Below are 20,740 nucleotides of genomic sequence, written 5' to 3'. Positions count from 1 at the left end.
GATATAAATGAGAAAGAGAAATATGTGGTGGTGAATTAAATCCCTTAGAACAATTGAAGAGCTTGATATAATATAGTATGGATTTATGGTTATCCTTTAATGAACTAAATGTAGCAACATTTTTATTTATTTTTTATGAATTACGTCAATGTACGAAGGCCAAAGGGCTAATTTGGAACAATATCAGTATCAGTAATTATAAGTCCATATGATAGCAACAATTTAAATGTGTAAAGAGGAGAGCAGCAAGTGCAAGAAAGAGATACATATAATAAAATTTGGTATTGTATATCTAATTAGAAACTGGCACTGGTTCAACAAGGGCTGTGGAGGCGGAGTCTGAAGATTTTGCTGGAGCCGGAGTATCAAAAATTTTGCTCGACTCCGACTCCGGCTAAACTAAATTTTTTAAAACACTTCATATTTTTGTAAGTAAACACGTTTGTACGAAAATTAGTTTCCATTGCGTTATTCATTCGAGCAATGTACCGCACGACTGTAAATGAAAATCAACTTCCAATTACGGAGATCATTTTATGTTTCCTAGAATGTTAGCAGGTGGGCCGAATCGATCCATTTTAATGCCCATATAAATTTATTTGAAATATTGACAAAAGCTTTTTTTCAAAGTTGTTATTATAGAAAATTTTGTCAAAATTTTATTACTATAGAAATATTTTTTTCCTATAGAACATTTAGTCAAAATTTTATTTCTATAGAAAATTTAGTCAAAATTTTATTTCTGCAGAAAATTTTGTAAAAATTTTATTTCTATAGAAAATTTAGTCAATATTTTGTTTCTATATAATATTTTGCAAAATTTTATTTCTACAGAAAAATTTGCAAAATTTTATTTACTACACTTTTTCAAAATTTTATTTCTATTGTAATTTTGTCAAAATTTTATTTCTTTTAAAAATATTTTTGAGTGTTGTTGACCTATTTTATGTTTATTCTGATTATTAATTTTGTTCGGCTTGAGGTCATAGAAACAATCGATTATTGATTTGTTTTAATATTTATTTCCAATATTTCGGTTAGTGCCACTAACCATCTTCTGGGATTTTGTATCTACATAAATTACAAAAATTAAATTACTTTTAATGTTCACAAATCACAATATTATTTTAGATATAATATATTGAAAATAACTAACGTGAGTTCGTGTGATGCTGTTCGTTCTGCAAGCCACCGTACACTAAGCTTCGTTTGTGTCGATGCTTGTTTATGATGTGTCGATACATTCTCGCGCATTCTTCCGTGTCTTTTTTGAAATTCATTCTCTTGTCAGGAGAGAGATCTATTATATTAAGCATCTCAAGAGTGTATCTACGCCTATGATTATTCTCTTGAGCAAGTATCTCGACGTCTGTGAAGTTGGGCTTGTGTCCTGTTGTTGCACAGTGAGCTGCAAGTGCTGTTTTTTGCTCTACTGATTTGTCTACAGCTTTAAGGTCTGATTTATGCGACGAAAGTCTTGTCTTAAGTTTGGTCATTGTAGTGCCAACATATGCCATTGGGCATATGTTGGACTTGTCTCCATTACATTTAATTTTGTACACTATGTTACTCCTGTCCTCATTCTTTATTTTTGACTTTGTGTTGCTGAATAATTCCTTTACTGTTCTCGATGTGCGTGAAGCAATTTGAATCTTGTCCTTGTTATATACGTCCGATTTGAAAAAACGCTCTGAGAATCCTTCAACGTAAGTCATGGGTTTGTATGACTTATCCTTATTATGGTCCGGCTCTTCAATAGTCTTAGTTTTAATGTTTTCGTCAAGTGTTTTATTTTTAACGCGATTTATTAGTCTGCTTATTATTCTATTTGGAAAATCGTTTGTGGCCAATATTTGTCTTATCTTTATTTCATTCTCCTTGTGGAATTCTGCATCACTTATCCTTAAGATTCGATCTATAAAATTGATTGCTGTCATATGGATTATACTTTTATTGTGTTTTGAATTATAATTTATTAGTCGTCCAGTTGCTGTTGGTTTTTGATACCAATTCAGCCTCAAACAATTATCATCTCTCAGTATGTTACAGTCTAAATATGGTAGCTTGTTATCCTTCTCTAACTCCATTGTAAATTGTATTTGGCTGTGGAATGAGTTTAATGCGTCAAGAGTACTTTCCACGTCGGTTTTCTTTACTATCGCAAATATGTCGTCCACATATTTTGTTATAATTCGAGGTTTCGGTATCTTGCTTAAGGACACGTCTAGTAGCTCTTCCATGATGATGTCAGCAATTATTGGAGATGCTGGAGATCCCATTGGCATTCCTTTCAATTGTTCATATGTCTTATCTTCATATTTGAAGTACCTACTGTCTTTGATACAAAATAGTGCTAGTTCCTTGAAAATATCACGAGGTATTTTTGTATAATTTTTGATTAAGTCCCATTTCTTCTCAATCATTGCAATGGCTAGGTTTACCGGTATACTGGGAAACAGTGATACAACATCAAACGATATCAGGATTTCATCATCTGTTAGCCTTACATTCTTAATCCTCGTTTTAAAGTCAATCGCGTCTTTTACATTGTATTTTGAATCTTTGGTGACGTTCTTTAAGATACTAGATATATATCTGCACATCTTATACGATGGTGCATTGATCGATGAGCAAATTGGTCTCAATGGTGTTCCTTCCTTGTGTACCTTCGGAAGGCCGTAAATCCTTGGGGCTATAGCAGTTTTATTCGTCAATTTATTCTTTTCCTCGATGCTGATTAAGTTTTCTTTATATAATTTTTCCACTAATTTATTATTCTTGGTTTGAAATTTCGATGTTGGATCAATTTTTAACCGTTTGTAACTACACATGTCGTGTATTTCTATAAAAAATTTATTCAAAATTTTGATTATATAGAAAATTTTGCAAAATTTTACTTACTTCACAAACATGTTTTTAACATTTCATTTCTATAGAAAATTATGCCAAAATTCTATTTCTATAAAAAAATGTATTCAAAATTTTGTGTCTTTAGATAATTTTTCAAAATTTTACTTCAATTGAAAATTTTCCCAAATTTTATTCTATAGGAAATTTTTGCAAAATATCACTTCTATGGAAAATTTGGCAAAATTTTGTTCAATACACAATTTTTTTTTCAAATTTGTATTTCTATTGATATTTTTTTTCAAAATTTTAGTTCTACAATTTTTTTTTCAAAATTGTATTTCTATAGCAATTTTTCACTTTTTACACATTTTATTTCTATAACAAATTTTCTCAATTTTTTTCTTACTGATGCTCACTGATACTCACTACCTAAGCCGAAAACTTGTAAAAATGACTCAAATTTTCCTATACCTCTAATACATATCTATCGACTGATGAATCATAAATGCGTTGTTCCGAAATTGCCATCAAAAATTGTAAATCTATTTGTAAATATAGGACAGACATTGCCCTAAATTTGAAATATAGAGTTCAATTGGCAACAAGTGTGAAATTAAGACCATTTTTCTACACATAAATAAATACGATACTTTATATCGATCCATTTATGATACCCCCACAATAGAACTACATATTAAAATGAGATTTAGTTATATTGCCCGGAGTCGGAGTCGAGCAAAATTGACTCGACTCCACAGCCCTGGGTTCAACAGACTCTTTCTTCTGTTACAATTATGTAATTGGGAGAAGGAACTTCCGCGGCATGCGCTAGTATTTCATTGACAGCCTCTTTTTATTCGTCTCAACGTCACCATTTGTATTGCTTATACTATTTTCCTGCACCTCGCTGGATTCTTGGCGACTGCTTCCTCCGATATGGCTGGTGATGATTCCTTACTCATATTGGTCACTTGATTGCTATCATTCTTTTTAGATTTAGACTTTTCCTTTTGTTTCTTCTTGGACTTGCAATTGTTTGCCAGTGTCTGCTTTAGTTCTGCACAATTCTTGGACATAATTTCCATTTTATCCGTGTCCGCAACACTTGTAATCGGCTTTGTTTGTAGTGGCTCAGGCTCTGGGGGTAAGGCAGATATAGGTGGAATTTCAACATTATTTTACTTGATCACTTCATACAAATGACTGTGTTCATTTTGTAAAGCTCTCAATAGCTTTTGGAATTGTTCCACTTGTTTACAGAACTATTTAAATCCATCCATTTGCCAAATCCATTTCACTATCGACAAGTTGATTTAGGGCAAAAACAATTATTATGCAAATTACCACCACAAACTTTGGTTTATTAATTTTTTGTTTATGTATCTATATTTAATATTATCAAAATTCAATTGTTGCTATATATTGGCGGTCTCTATCCTCTTTTTTTATTTGTAAATAAAAAATTTCATTTTGACAGCTGGGGACCAAGTGTTGCCAATCAAAATCGAAATTTGAACTGAATTTTTTTTTGCGTTTTATTTTAGCACTGGTTATCAGTGCAAAAAGAAAATAGCCCTATTGGTTTGGTTACTTGCACTACGTCGCGTTGCCAACCACATTCTATTTCTGCTATGCCATAAATAATTAATACGAACATAGTACTCACCTTTAAGGTGAGTATTAAGTTCGAGTTTAGCCGCTAAAATCGCTAAAGTGAAAACTAAATCAGTAAGAAAAATGCATGAAATTATACATATTTGTTGCAAATTTTATTATAACTTGATGGGGAAAAGCCCAAAGCAAATTTTCACGAAATTTGTATTCCTTAAAATGGATTATTAAAGAAAAGTAATCGTGAAAAAATGACGTTTTAGCGGCTAAACTCGAACTTAATACCCACCTTAAAGGTGAGTACTATGTTCGTATTTATCACAAAAACACTAAATTAAAAGTACAAAAATCTCTATGAAGACGATTATATTTATAAAATGTCTTGCGAAATAATGAATGGAAAAGATCTAAGGAATTGATTTTGAACCATTTGATATTTATAATTTAATTAATTTAAAAAAGTAATCGTGAAAACAAGCTGGCTTTCAGCTTGAAAACTAAAAGATACAATTTTATACTGTTTTTACTGATTTAATTCCGGGCTATATCGGACCACTTTTACGTATACCCTCCATATAAATGGACCACCAGAGCCTCTGGGAGGAACAAAAGTTATTCGATTCGGTTGAAATTTGGTACGTGGTGTAAGTATAAGGTCTCTAACAAACATGCCCAAATTGGTCGATATCGGTCCATAATTATATATAGCCCTCATATAAACCGATCCCAAGATTTGACCTCAGGAGCCTCTTGAAAGAGTAAAATTCATCCATGACTATAACAAAGCCTATCACTAATCCAATAATTAAAAGCTTTTACAATCTTCTTTAACAAGTAAGACGAAAGTCATTTATTATTTATCGTTTTAATATTTTGTTTTCGTTTAATATGATATAAATGAGAAAGAGAAATATGTGGTGGTGAATTAAATCCCTTAGAACAATTGAAGAGCTTGATATAATATAGTATGGATTTATGGTTATCCTTTAATGAACTAAATGTAGCAACATTTTTATTTATTTTTTATGAATTACGTCAATGTACCAAGGCCAAAGGGCTAATTTGGAACAATATCAGTATCAGTAATTATAAGTCCATATGATAGGAACAATTTAAATGTGTAAAGAGGAGAGCAGCAAGTGCAAGAAAGAGATACATATAATAAAATTTGGTATTGTATATCTAATTAGAAACTGGCACTGGTTCAACAAGGGCTGTGGAGGCGGAGTCTGAAGATTTTGCTGGAGCCGGAGTATCAAAAATTTTGCTCGACTCCGACTCCGGCTAAACTAAATTTTTTAAAACACTTCATATTTTTGTAAGTAAACACGTTTGTACGAAAATTAGTTTCCATTGCGTTATTCATTCGAGCAATGTACGGCACGACTGTAAATGAAAATTAACTTCCAATTACGGAGATCATTTTATGTTTCCTAGAATGTTAGCAGGTGGGCCGAATCGATCCATTTTAATGCCCATATAAATTTATTTGAAATATTGACAAAAACTTGTTTTCAAAGTTGTTATTATAGAAAACTTTGTCAAAATTTTATTACTATAGAAATATTTTTTTCCTATAGAACATTTAGTCAAAATTTTATTTCTATAGAAAATTTAGTCAAAATTTTATTTCTGCAGAAAATTTTGTAAAAATTTTATTTCTATAGAAAATTTAGTCAATATTTTGTTTCTATATAATATTTTGCAAAATTTTATTTCTACAGAAAAATTTGCAAAATTTTATTTACTACACTTTTTCAAAATTTTATTTCTATTGTAATTTTGTCAAAATTTTATTTCTATAAAAAATTTGTATTCAAAATTTTATTGTGTCAAAATTTTATTTCTATAGAAAATTTTGTCAAAATTTTATTTCTATAAAAAATTTATTCAAAATTTTGATTATATAGAAAATTTTGCAAAATTTTACTTACTTCAAAAACATGTTTTTAACATTTTATTTCTATAGAAAATTATGCCAAAATTCTATTTCTATAAAAAAATTTATTCAAAATTTTGTGTCTTTAGATAATTTTGCAAAATTTTACTTCTATTGAAAATTTTCCCAAATTTTATTCTATAGGAAATTTTTGCAAAATATCACTTCTATGGAAAATTTGGCAAAATTTTGTTCAATACACATTTTTTTTTCAAATTTGTATTTCTATTGATATTTTTTTCAAAATTTTATTTCTACAATTTTTTTTTCAAAATTGTATTTCTATAGCAATTTTTCACTTTTTACACATTTTATTTCTATAACAAATTTTCTCAATTTTTTTCTTACTGATGCTCACTGATACTCACTACCTAAGCCGAAAACTTGTAAAAATGACTCAAATTTTCCTATACCTCTAATACATATCTATCGACTGATGAATCATAAATGCGTTGTTCCGAAATTGCCATCAAAAATTGTAAATATATTTGTAAATATAGGACAGACATTGCCCTAAATTTGATTCTGAAATTTGCTTATACTATTTTCCTGCACCTCGCTGGATTATTGGCGACTGCTTCCTCCGATATGGCTGGTGATGATTCCTTACTCATATTGGTCACTTGATTGCTATCATTCTTTTTAGATTTAAACTTTTCCTTTTGTTTCTTCTTGGACTTGCAATTGTTTGCCAGTGTCTGCTTTAGTTCTGCACAATTCTTGGACATAATTTCCATTTTATCCGTGTCCGCAACACTTGTAATCGGCTTTGTTTGTAGTGGCTCAGGCTCTGGGGGTAAGGCAGATATAGGTGGAATTTCAACATTATTTTACTTGATCACTTCATACAAATGACTGTGTTCATTTTGTAAAGCTCTCAATAGCTTTTGGAATTGTTCCACTTGTTTACAGAACTATTTAAATCCATCCATTTGCCAAATCCATTTCACTACCGACAAGTTAATTTAGGGCAAAAACAATTATTATGCAAATTACCACCACAAACTTTGGTTTATTAATTTTTTGTTTATGTATCTATATTTAATATTATCAAAATTCACTTGTTGCTATATATTGGCGGTCTCTATCCTCTTTTTTTATTTGTAAATAAAAAATTTCATTTTGACAGCTGGGGACCAAGTGTTGCCAATCAAAATCGAAATTTGAACTGAATTTTTTTTGCGTTTTATTTTAGCACTGGTTATCAGTGCAAAAGGAAAACAGCCCTATTGGTTTGGTTACTTGCACTACATCGCGTTGCCAACCACATTCTATTTCTGCTATGCCATAAATAATTAATACGAACATAGTACTCACCTTTAAGGTGAGTATTAAGTTCGAGTTTAGCCGGTAAAATCGCTAAAGTGAAAACTAAATCAGTAAGAAAAATGCACGAAATTATACATATTTGTTGCAAATTTTATTATAACTTGATGGGGAAAAGCCCAAAGCAAATTTTCACGAAATTTGTATTCCTTAAAATGGATTATTAAAGAAAAGTAATCGTGAAAAAATGACGTATAAGGTCTCTAACAAACATGCCCAAATTGGTCGATATCGGTCCATAATTATATATAGCCCTCATATAAACCGATCCCAAGATTTGACCTCAGGAGCCTCTTGAAAGAGTAAAATTCATCCATGACTATAACAAAGCCTATCACTAATCCAATAATTAAAAGCTTTTACAATCTTCTTTAACAAGTAAGACGAAAGTCATTTATTATTTATCGTTTTAATATTTTGTTTTCGTTTAATATGATATAAATGAGAAAGAGAAATATGTGGTGGTGAATTAAATCCCTTAGAACAATTGAAGAGCTTGATATAATATAGTATGGATTTATGGTTATCCTTTAATGAACTAAATGTAGCAACATTTTTATTTATTTTTTATGAATTACGTCAATGTACTGTTACGAATTTGATAATTATAGACATAAGTTTATTTAAATTAGTTTCCGTTAATTTAAAATTTCAAATTGTAACGATAAAATTTCTCTATCACTTGTTGTAATCGTCTATTCATTTTCTAGTATTTTCCTGAATTTCTTTCATGTTCTTTTGTTTGCTTACCGAAATGTTAGTTCTTACTCTCTTTGCTTTGCTTTGTTATTCTGCATTCTCATTTCATTTCATCTCATTGTCTATTGTCATTGTTGTTGTAGTAATGCGAGCATATATCTATGTGAGTGTGTATGTGTTTGGCAGCCACCAGACGAATAACTTAATGGTCGTAGATACTTCTAGCATTGTCTAAGAATGTTCTGGCGTTGCCAGAATATTGTAGTGCTACCAGAATGTTCTCGTATTGCCGCACCGTCATATATAAAAGCGCTCGCATGCGGCTAACGAGTCAGTCTTAATTAAAGCGTCAAACGAATAACTTCAGTGTGAACGAATTGTAAAGTGTGAAGTCATAGTAAATAAATTGTAGATTGTCGTTATTTAGAAGAACTGTGTTTTAATTGTCGGGTAATTAAAAACGCCTAAATATAAAAACGTAACAATTGGTGTCAGAAGTGGGATAACGAAAAAAAATCTACAATGAAGTTTAATGAGCTTCGTGTGGAAGACTTAAAAAAGGAATTGAGCAAACTGGACCTGCCGACAACAGGCAATAAGGCCCAGCTTCAAAAGCGTCTACTGGAAGAGTTTGAACGGCGTAATATGGACATTGCGACGCATGAGTTTGATTATAAGGAGGACATTGACGAATCAATACTCGTCAATACCAGCAGTGTAGAAAATCCATCTGTGGCTTCAAGTATTGTGGATTACACCTCAATGCTCAATGTTTTAAGCAAAATGATGGAAGAAAACTCTAGAAAAATCATGGATGAGAATTCTAGAAAAATGGAAGAAAATTCTAGAAAAATGGAAGAAAATTCTAGAAAAATGGAAGAAAATTCTAGAAAAATGGAAGAAAATTCTAGAAAATTGCTGAAAGAAAATGCCCTACAAATGGAAGCAAATTCTAGAAAAATGGAAGAAAATTCTAGAAAATTGGAAGAAAAATTCGACGAAAATTCTAGAATGGTCAACGAAAAATTACAACAAATTTCTGAAGGCATGGAGAAACGTGTGAACCATATAGAAAATCAAATTGTGGAATTGGATAAGAAATTTGTGGTTCACGATGAAAAATTTCTACACCTTGAGAAAAAAATGTCAGAGCTGGAAATTAAAGGTGGTCCAGTGCGCGTCATCGAGGGCTCAAAAATCAAAACTCCTATTTTCGATGGCTCAACGTCATTTGATGTCTTCAAATTCCAATTCGAAATGGTTGCTTGTAGAAATTTGTGGAATGACGATGATAAAGCAATTGAACTTCTATTGGCATTAAAGGGCAATGCTGCTGATGTGATACAAAGCATTCCCGCTGCTTCTAGAAATAACTATAATGAAGTAATAGCGGCACTTCAACGCAAGTATGGTGGAGAGCACAAGCAGGACATCTTCAGAATGGAATTGAGAGGAAGAATCCAGAAATCGAATGAAACCCTACAAGATTTCGCAACAGAAGTTGAGCGGCTAGTGCTTTTGACATACCCAGGTGAGAGTCATCCTCTTGTGGACCGCATCAAGATTGAAACCTTCGTCAATGGAATTCGAGACCCAGATATAAAATGTGCAACATATGCGTCACAAAAGGCTACATTCGCTGAAACAGTAACATTCGCACTTGCACAGGAGACTGCGAGATTGCTAGCGCGGCCTCAAATTCACAAGGTACGTAAAGTAGAGACAGAGTGTGATGAATCAAAGTCCGTTATTGAGTCGATGAAAGAGGCCATGAAGCAGGCAATGCAAGAAATGAAGCAAGAGGCAAATAAATCCCGGATCAAATGCTATAACTGTGATAAGCCGGGACATCTAGCTCGAGAATGCAAAGCACGACGCAAACGGTCAAGGTCCACATCACCATCTCCATTAAACAATAGCCATAAGAAGGTGACCCCACAGTCAAGTGAGTCGCCTTTAAACTAAATCGAGCTAGTTCAGCGGGGCAAGAGCTGGCTCCCACGGACGATGGCCCCACCATCTCCATAGCAATAGTTCAACAGAAAAATAACAATTTAACTATTGCGGGTGTTATTAATGGCGACAAGCGTACTTTGACGTTGGATACTGGTGCATCAAAGTCTATCATTAGATCTGATTTAGTAAAAGGAAAAGTTACACCACTGATTGGAGTCAAGCTACGCACGGCTACAGGGGAACCCGCAACCGTATATGGAAAGGTCGCCGTAAAATTAACTATTGCTAACAAATCCGTTACTTATGATTTCATTGTGGCCGATATAGTAGACGAAGTTATAATTGGAGCGGATTTCATGATTGCTTTTGGCCTCAATCTGGATATGAAGCGTCGTGTAATGACATGGTGCGATGCCGAAATAGCGGTAAACGTGGGATACGACGAGAATACACCTGTCAGACGTTTGACAACGAGCCAGTCAGAGTCTATACCACCGAATGCCGAAGCAATTATATGGGTTTCTATGAATGGAGATTGTGAAGTCGGCCAATTGTGGGTTGTTGAACCAGCAGAAAACAAAAGCAACAACATCTTGATAGCAAATGCCCTGGTAACAACGAACGAAGAGAGACTAATACCAGTTCGTGTCTTGAACTTGTCTGACAATCATGAGCAAATTGTAAAATTTTCTGATATTGGAAAATGTACACCAGCCGAGGCAATAGTCAATTTGGAAGGCAACTCATCAAAGACACATGGAGCAGTGAGAAAACACGTAGAAGGGTATTTCGAGGCTTGGACACGTCATCTATCGCCGTCAGAGAGAAATAAAGCCAAGCAATTGTTGTGGAAAAACGCCTCTGCTTTTGCTTCTGAAAAGGGAAATCAAGGAAGAACATCTGTAGTGAAACATGAAATTAAAACCGCAGAAGAAAGGCCCATAAAACAGGCACCACGAAGTGTTCCCCTGGCAAAAAGAGACGAAGTTCAAAAGCTCATAAAGGAAATGGCGGAGAGTGGAGTGATCGAGCCATCATCAAGTCCTTGGTGTTCCCCAGTTGTGCTGGTCAAAAAGAAAGATGGAAGTACCCGATTCTGCGTGGACTACAGAAAACTGAATGATGTCACCAAAAAGGACAGTTATCCGCTTCCACGCATTGATGACACGTTGGACACACTAGCCGGAACAACATGGTTTTCTACGCTTGATTTGCAGAGTGGATATTGGCAAGTAGAGATCGCCGAGAAAGACAAGGAAAAGACGGCTTTTGGCGTTAATGGCGGTCTCTGGCAATTCAATGTAATACCGTTCGGGCTCTGCAACGCTCCGGCTACCTTCGAAAGATTGATGGAGCGGGTACTGAAGGGGTTGCACTGGAAGTCGTGCTTGATATACTTGGACGACATCATAGTGATGGGCAAAACATTTGACGAGCACCTTAAGAACTTGAAAGACGTTATCCAGCAATTGTCAGCCGCTGGTCTACGCCTTAACGCAAAGAAATGCTCCCTTTTCCAGCGGGAAGTTAAATACCTGGGTCATCATGTGACTGCAGAGGGCATATCCACCGATGAAGACAAAATCCAAGCTGTCAGAGATTGGCCACGACCCCGAAATCTCCACGAATTAAGAAGTTTCCTTGGGTTATGTACATATTACCGACGATTCGTCCCAAACTTCGCCAGCATCGCCGCTAGTCTCCATAAATTGACGCAAAAAGGTCAGAAGTTCCAGTGGAGCGACGAACAGGAGGATTCATTCCAACATTTAAAAGAACTTTTATGTTCAGCTTCTGTTCTAGCGTATCCTATTCCGGGCGAAAAATTTGTTTTGGATACAGATGCTAGCGCGCATGGTATTGGAGGTGTGCTATCCCAACAGATAGACGGCAAGGAGAAGGTCATCGGATATTTCAGCCGAACGTTGTCCAAGCCCGAAAAGAACTACTGTGTAACGCGACGAGAGCTGCTAGCCGTCATAGAGGGTGTAAAACATTATCATAAATATTTGTATGGACAACACTTCTTGCTCAGGACTGATCACTCAGCTCTACGATGGTTGCTCCAATTCAAGAATCCGGAAGCTCAACTGGCACGTTGGATCGAGAGGCTCCAAAGCTATGATTTCAGTATCGAGCATAGAAAAGGTGGAAAACACGGTAACGCTGACGCTTTGTCACGTCGACCTTGCAGTATAGAATGCAAGCACTGCTCGAAAGCTGAACATAAGGAGGAGATTGTTGATATTCGGCTGTTACACATCGAATCTGGAGTGGACTGGCCAACAGAACAGCGTAAAGATCCCATTTTGAACCAAATTATTTCGGCAAAGGAAGAGAACAAGAAGCCCAGTAAGAAAGACATCGCAGCCGAAAGTCCACTTATGAAATCATACTGGGCTCAATGGGATAGTTTAGTTCTAGTCAATGGATCCCTGCAACGTAAATGGGAAAGCGAAGATGGCAAGAGCGGCCGAAATTTGATCATCGTGCCGGATTCCAAAATAAGAGAAGTTTTGGCGGAGTTCCATAATGGTCCCAGTGGAGGTCATCTGGGAATAACCAAAACAGCCGAGAAAGTGAAGCAACGATTCTACTGGGTTGGATGCCAGAAATCAATTGCTGAATGGGTAGCCAATTGCGAGAAGTGCATGAAGGCGAAAGGTCCAACAAGGAAAAGTCGAGGTCCTATGCAAGAATATAGACCAGGAGCCCCGTTTGAAAGAATAGCAATGGACGTGGCAGGCCCTTTCCCAGTAAGTGATTCTGGAAACCGTTATGTCCTTGTGGTCATGGATTACTTCAGCAAATGGCCGGAGGTGTATGCAATTCCAAACCAAGAGGCAAAAACGATTGTGGATGTTGTCAACAATAACACTGGATATGTCGCTACGGTGTGCCGTCCGAGATTCACTCAGACCAGGGAAGAAATTTTGAATCGGCCATATTCAAAGAGATGTGTGAATCCCTTGGTATCAAGAAAACGAGGACTACACCATTACATCCACAATCCGATGGCATGGTAGAAAGGTTTAATCGCACTCTGGAGGAACATCTTCGAAAAGTAGTGGACAACGGCCAGAGGGACTGGGACGAGCATATACCAAAGTTTTTGCTGTCGTATAGATCTGCCATTCATGATTCCACCTCTCGAACACCGGCCAATGTTCTATTCGGAACTGAGTTGAAGTTGCCTGGAGATCTGATATTCGGCGCTAAACCTAATTAGCTCGCCATGGAAGAAAACAGAAACGACATCCCAAACACTTTCGGTGAAGTTCACGAATCAGTGCGCAACAAAATAAAAATGGTCAGCAACAGAATGAAGGCGAGATACGATCGTGCTGTAAATACTGAGGGCTTCCAAGAAGAAGAATTGGTTCTGCTATTTAACCCGCAACGAAAGAAAGGATTGTGTCCTAAACTGCAAACACAGTGGGAAGGCCCATACAAAGTCATCAAGAAGATCAATGATGTTGTATACCGGATTCAGAAGGACGACAGCCCTAGATCAAAGATGAAAGTTGTACATCTGGAACGATTGGCTCCTTACGGAACAGGTTCTGTGCCTGTTCGGGACGAACAGGCTTAAGCGGGAGGCAGTGTTACGAATTTGATAATTATAGACATAAGTTTATTTAAATTAGTTTCCGTTAATTTAAAATTTCAAATTGTAACGATAAAATTTCTCTATCACTTGTTGTAATCGTCTATTCATTTTCTAGTATTTTCCTGAATTTCTTTCATGTTCTTTTGTTTGCTTACCGAAATGTTAGTTCTTACTCTCTTTGCTTTGCTTTGTTATTCTGCATTCTCATTTCATTTCATCTCATTGTCTATTGTCATTGTTGTTGTAGTAATGCGAGCATATATCTATGTGAGTGTGTATGTGTTTGGCAGCCACCAGACGAATAACTTAATGGTCGTAGATACTTCTAGCATTGTCTAAGAATGTTCTGGCGTTGCCAGAATATTGTAGTGCTACCAGAATGTTCTCGTATTGCCACACCGTCATATATAAAAGCGCTCGCATGCGGCTAACGAGTCAGTCTTAATTAAAGCGTCAAACGAATAACTTCAGTGTGAACGAATTGTAAAGTGTGAAGTCATAGTAAATAAATTGTAGATTGTCGTTATTTAGAAGAACTGTGTTTTAATTGTCGGGTAATTAAAAACGCCTAAATATAAAAACGTAACAGTACCAAGGCCAAAGGGCTAATTTGGAACAATATCAGTATCAGTAATTATAAGTCCATATGATAGGAACAATTTAAATGTGTAAAGAGGAGAGCAGCAAGTGCAAGAAAGAGATACATATAATAAAATTTGGTATTGTATATCTAATTAGAAACTGGCACTGGTTCAACAAGGGCTGTGGAGGCGGAGTCTGAAGATTTTGCTGGAGCCGGAGTATCAAAAATTTTGCTCGACTCCGGCTCCGGCTAAACTAAATTTTTTAAAACACTTCATATTTTTGTAAGTAAACACGTTTGTACGAAAATTAGTTTCCATTGCGTTATTCATTCGAGCAATGTACGGCACGACTGTAAATGAAAATCAACTTCCAATTACGGAGATCATTTTATGTTTCCTAGAATGTTAGCAGGTGGGCCGAATCGATCCATTTTAATGCCCATATAAATTTATTTGAAATATTGACAAAAACTTGTTTTCAAAGTTGTTATTATAGAAAACTTTGTCAAAATTTTATTACTATAGAAATATTTTTTTCCTATAGAACATTTAGTCAAAATTTTATTTCTATAGAAAATTTAGTCAAAATTTTATTTCTGCAGAAAATTTTGTAAAAATTTTATTTCTATAGAAAATTTAGTCAATATTTTGTTTCTATATAATATTTTGCAAAATTTTATTTCTACAGAAAAATTTGCAAAATTTTATTTACTACACTTTTTCAAAATTTTATTTCTATTGTAATTTTGTCAAAATTTTATTTCTATAAAAAATTTGTATTCAAAATTTTATTGTGTCAAAATTTTATTTCTATAGAAAATTTTGTCAAAATTTTATTTCTATAAAAAATTTATTCAAAATTTTGATTATATAGAAAATTTTGCAAAATTTTACTTACTTCAAAAACATGTTTTTAACATTTTATTTCTATAGAAAATTATGCCAAAATTCTATTTCTATAAAAAAATTTATTCAAAATTTTGTGTCTTTAGATAATTTTGCAATATTTTACTTCTATTGAAAATTTTCCCAAATTTTATTCTATAGGAAATTTTTGCAAAATATCACTTCTATGGAAAATTTGGCAAAATTTTGTTCAATACACAATTTTTTTTTTTTCAAATTTGTATTTCTATTGATATTTTTTTCAAAATTTTATTTCTACAATTTTTTTTTTCAAAATTGTATTTCTATAGCAATTTTTCACTTTTTACACATTTTATTTCTATAACAAATTTTCTCAATTTTTTTCTTACTGATGCTCACTGATACTCACTACCTAAGCCGAAAACTTGTAAAAATGACTCAAATTTTCCTATACCTCTAATACATATCTATCGACTGATGAATCATAAATGCGTTGTTCCGAAATTGCCATCAAAAATTGTAAATATATTTGTAAATATAGGACAGACATTGCCCTAAATTTGATTCTGAAATTTGCTTATACTATTTTCCTGCACCTCGCTGGATTATTGGCGACTGCTTCCTCCGATATGGCTGGTGATGATTCCTTACTCATATTGGTCACTTGATTGCTATCATTCTTTTTAGATTTAAACTTTTCCTTTTGTTTCTTCTTGGACTTGCAATTGTTTGCCAGTGTCTGCTTTAGTTCTGCACAATTCTTGGACATAATTTCCATTTTATCCGTGTCCGCAACACTTGTAATCGGCTTTGTTTGTAGTGGCTCAGGCTCTGGGGGTAAGGCAGATATAGGTGGAATTTCAACATTATTTTACTTGATCACTTCATACAAATGACTGTGTTCATTTTGTAAAGCTCTCAATAGCTTTTGGAATTGTTCCACTTGTTTACAGAACTATTTAAATCCATCCATTTGCCAAATCCATTTCACTACCGACAAGTTAATTTAGGGCAAAAACAATTATTATGCAAATTACCACCACAAACTTTGGTTTATTAATTTTTTGTTTATGTATCTATATTTAATATTATCAAAATTCACTTGTTGCTATATATTGGCGGTCTCTATCCTCTTTTTTTATTTGTAAATAAAAAATTTCATTTTGACAGCTGGGGACCAAGTGTTGCCAATCAAAATCGAAATTTGAACTGAATTTTTTTTTGCGTTTTATTTTAGCACTGGTTATCAGTGCAAACAGAAAACAGCCCTATTGGTTTGGTTACTTGCACTACATCGCGTTGCCAACCACATTCTATTTCTGCTATGCCATAAATAATTAATACGAACATAGTACTCACCTTTAAGGTGAGTATTAAGTTCGAGTTTAGCCGGTAAAATCGCTAAAGTGAAAACTAAATCAGTAAGAAAAATGCACGAAATTATACATAATTGTTGCAAATTTTATTATAACTTGATGGGGAAAAGCCCAAAGCAAATTTTCACGAAATTTATATTCCTTAAAATGGATTATTAAAGAAAAGTAATCGTGAAAAAATGACGTTTTTAGCGGCTAAACTCGAACTTAATACCCACCTTAAAGGTGAGTACTATGTTCGTATTTTTCACCAAAACACTAAATTAAAAGTACAAAAATCTCTATGAAGACAATTATATTAATAAAAAGTCTTGCGAAATAATGAATGGAAAAGATCTAAGGAATTGATTTTGAACCATTTGATATTTATAATTTAATTAATTTACAAAAGTAATCGTGAAAACAAGCTGGTTTTCAGCTTGAAAACTAAAAGATACAATTTTATACTGTTTTTACTGATTTAATTCCGGTTTTAGTGGCTAAAGGTGAGTACTATGTTCGTATTTTTCACCAAAACAGATTTTCACAATGTTTATATTCTTTTTAATGGATTACTGAGGTGAGTACTATGTTCGTATTTTTCACCAAAACATTAAATTAAAAGTACAAAAATTTATATGAAGAAGAATATATTTTTATGAAGTCTTGTGAAATAATGAATGGAAAAGATCTAAGGAATTGATTGTGAACCATTTTATATTTATAATTTAACTAATTTAAAAAAGTAACCGTGAAAACAAGCTGTTTTTCAGCTTGAAAACTGAACATCGTACCCAGCTTTAAGCCTAGTACTAAGATCACGTTTTCGCACGAAAAACTGTTATACTCCATATAAAAAACGTTAAGGTAAGTACTATGTTCGCTTTTCGCGTTGAAATTTTCGCGGTTACTTTATTAAAACAGTTCAATATGAAGCAGATAAATTAACTCAATTGATGTGCAATTTCTTGTTCCTCTAGATTTCGGCAAGATTTTACAGGAATATGTCTGTTTTCATTTATAATTTTGATTATTTCAGGAAAAGTAATCGCGAAAATAAAGTGATTTCAACTCGAAAACCGAATATAGTACACACCTTTAGCGCGGAATAAATGCGAAATCTTTGTTTTGAGCATTTTCAAACACATATTTATACAACCCTGGATTTTTCGCACGAAAAAATAGGAAGGTATATTATTTCGCATAAATAAGATAACATCCCTGGGCTTGAGACCCTATTTACGGAGATAAATGAAGATATTCGTTTTTCGCAAAAACGAACTTAGTACCTAGGCATTAGACAAAAGTAATCTTGAAAAATTGGCGATTTTAGCGTCTAAACTCGAACTCAATACTCACCTTAATAGTCTATTTTTAAGAATATAAACTTTATGAAAAGTGGCTTTGCGCAATTTCCCTTCAATTTATAATAAAATGTTCATCAAAGAGGTCTAATCTTAAACCTTTTTTAATGATTTATTTTTAGCGGCTAATGCCTAGTACTAAGTTCGTTTATGCGAAAAACGAATATCTTCATATATCTCCGTAAATAGGGTCTCAAACCCAGGGATGTTAACTTATTTATGCGAAATAATATACCTGCCTATTTTTTCGTGCGAAAAATCCAGGGTTGTATAAATATTTGCTTTAAAATGCTCAAAACAGAGATTTCGCATTTATTCCGCGCTAACCTTTTTTATATGGAGTATAACAGTTTTTCGCGTGAAAACGTGATCTTAGTACTAGGCTTAAACTCGAACTTAGTACCCACCTTTAAAGTGGGTACTACGTTCGGATTTTTCACCAAAACACTAAATTAAAAGTACAAATATATATTTGAAGACGACTATATTTATATAAAGTTTTGTGAAATAATGAATGGAGACGATCTAAGGAATTGATTGTGAACTCTTTTAAATTTATAATTTAATTAATTTAAAAAAGTAACCGTGAAAACAAGCTGGTTTTCAGCTTGAAAACCGAACATAGTACTCAGCTTTATATCAAAAAAGTAATCGCGAAATTGATCTTTAATTTACTTTGCATTTGCGAGTAACCGCAAAGATACATGTACTCAAAACTGTGGGTTCATGACGCTTACATCTCTATATAACGGGATAAACGCAGAGGCCATTTTGAATGTGAACGTTGAGGAGCAAAGTTGTTAAAATAAAAACAGAGGCTCAGCGATCATTTCCTATCGAGGAAATTGTGTCGGAATCTAGAATAAAATGGGCTTTAAATAGCTTTGGACCATTCAAATCCCCCGGACCTGATGGAATTACTCCGGCGGAGTTACAGGCAGTGGCTGAAAGAATTATCCCCTGGTTGACGGTGATATATAAACAATGTGTAAACTTAGCATATATTCCAGAAAAGTGGAGGGAAACAAAAGTTGTCTTCATACCTAAAGCAGGAAAAGCCTCTCACTCGAGTGCGAAGGATTTCCGACCAATCAGCTTATCCTCATTCCTACTTAAGACCCTGGAGAGGATGATAGACATGTATCTTAGAACTAGCGTGGATTCAAGTTTGCTCTCGAAACGACAGCATGCATACTCGAAGGGCAGGTCTACTGAGACCGCATTGCATGAACTGGTCAGCTTTATTGAAAGCTCACTATCTGTCAAAGAATACACAATCGTGGCGTTTCTAGACATCGAAGGGGCGTTCAATAATGTCCATCCGAGCTCGATATTAAATGGACTGACAACTCTGAATGTTGATGCAGGTATACTTAGGCTGTTAGACGAACTTCTAATAAAGAGACGTATTTCAGCCACACTAGGGCAAGCAAACATACAAAGGTATGTGAACACGGGCACTCCCCAAGGAGGAGTTCTGTCACCTCTTCTTTGGAATGTTGCTATAAACAACCTTCTGGTTTCTCTAGAAAAAGAAAGGATAAAAGTGGTGGCATACGCAGATGATGTGGCGCTAGCAGTCAGGGGAAAATTCCCATCCACAATCAGAGATATTATACAGAGAGCTCTCCGGATGACTGAGAAATGGGCGAAAGATAATGGTCTTGGTGTAAATCCAGCAAAGACAGAAATAGTCATGTACTGCAAAGATCGCAAAACTCCCACGGTTAGGCCCATTTCCTTAGGGGGTACTGAAATTCCCTTTGGTGAGTGTGCAAAATACCTTGGCGTTATTTTGGACAGGAAGCTGAATTTTAGGCTTAATATTGAAGAGAGGGCGAGAAAAACCACGGTAGCTTTGTACTCGTGCAAAAAGGCAATAGCGAAAAAGTGGGGACTAAGACCAAAAATTGTGCATTGGCTATACACGGCAGTGGTTAGACCTATAATGCTATATGGTGTTGTAGTCTGGTGGCCGGCACTTCAGAAACCGACTTGTTTAGATAAAGTTCAGCGTATGGCGTGCTTATGTATCTCAGGCGCATTTAGTAAGACAGGAACAGACTCCCTTAATGTCATGATACATCTATTGCCTTTAGACATTTTGGCCAAACAGTCAGCTGTAACAACGGCTGTGCGGTTGCGCGAGCTATCGCTGTGGTCGGAAAAAATGTACGGTCATAGTTCGGTCCTCAAAGTAATGCCAGATGTGCCTAACGTAGTGGATTACACCCTGGCAAAACCACTTTTCGACATAAAGTTTGAAACTCTAATTCCCAACAGTGAGGCTACACCACCACAGACCACGGGGAATAGAAGATATATAGATTTCTATACTGATGGCTCCAAATTGAATGGACAAGTGGGGTTCGGAGTATTTTCTAAAGATCTGGAAATTCGAATAGCGAAAAGATTACCAAATCACTGTAGTGTTTTTCAGGCTGAAATATTGGCAATAAGAGAGGTGGTGAATTGGCTGAGAAGTAATGTTCCAACAAATATTGGCATTAATATATACTCAGACAGTCAACCTGCAATAAAATCCTTGGACTCTGTGTTCCTTAACTCAAAAACGGCCA

General features: G+C 34.5%; 1 protein-coding gene across 1 annotated transcript; it reads right to left on the bottom strand.

Annotated features, from left to right (window-relative positions):
- Positions 1 to 44: 44 nt before the first annotated feature.
- On the bottom strand, positions 45 to 3,935 carry LOC142235520 (uncharacterized). The gene is made up of 3 exons (XM_075306772.1): positions 3,754 to 3,935; positions 1,571 to 2,733; positions 45 to 61 (listed from the first exon to the last, which is right to left on the bottom strand). Exons 1-3 carry the CDS (start codon positions 3,933 to 3,935, stop codon positions 45 to 47), a joined length of 1,362 nt encoding a protein of 453 aa, XP_075162887.1.
- Positions 3,936 to 20,740: the final 16,805 nt, after the last annotated feature.

The sequence above is a fragment of the Haematobia irritans genome, chromosome 4 (assembly GCF_050003625.1).
Source record: "Haematobia irritans isolate KBUSLIRL chromosome 4, ASM5000362v1, whole genome shotgun sequence".
In the NCBI taxonomy this organism is placed as follows: Eukaryota; Metazoa; Arthropoda; class Insecta; order Diptera; family Muscidae; genus Haematobia; species Haematobia irritans.
Note: the sequence above shows the minus strand (reverse complement) of the source record. Positions and strands in the feature narration are given on the sequence as shown.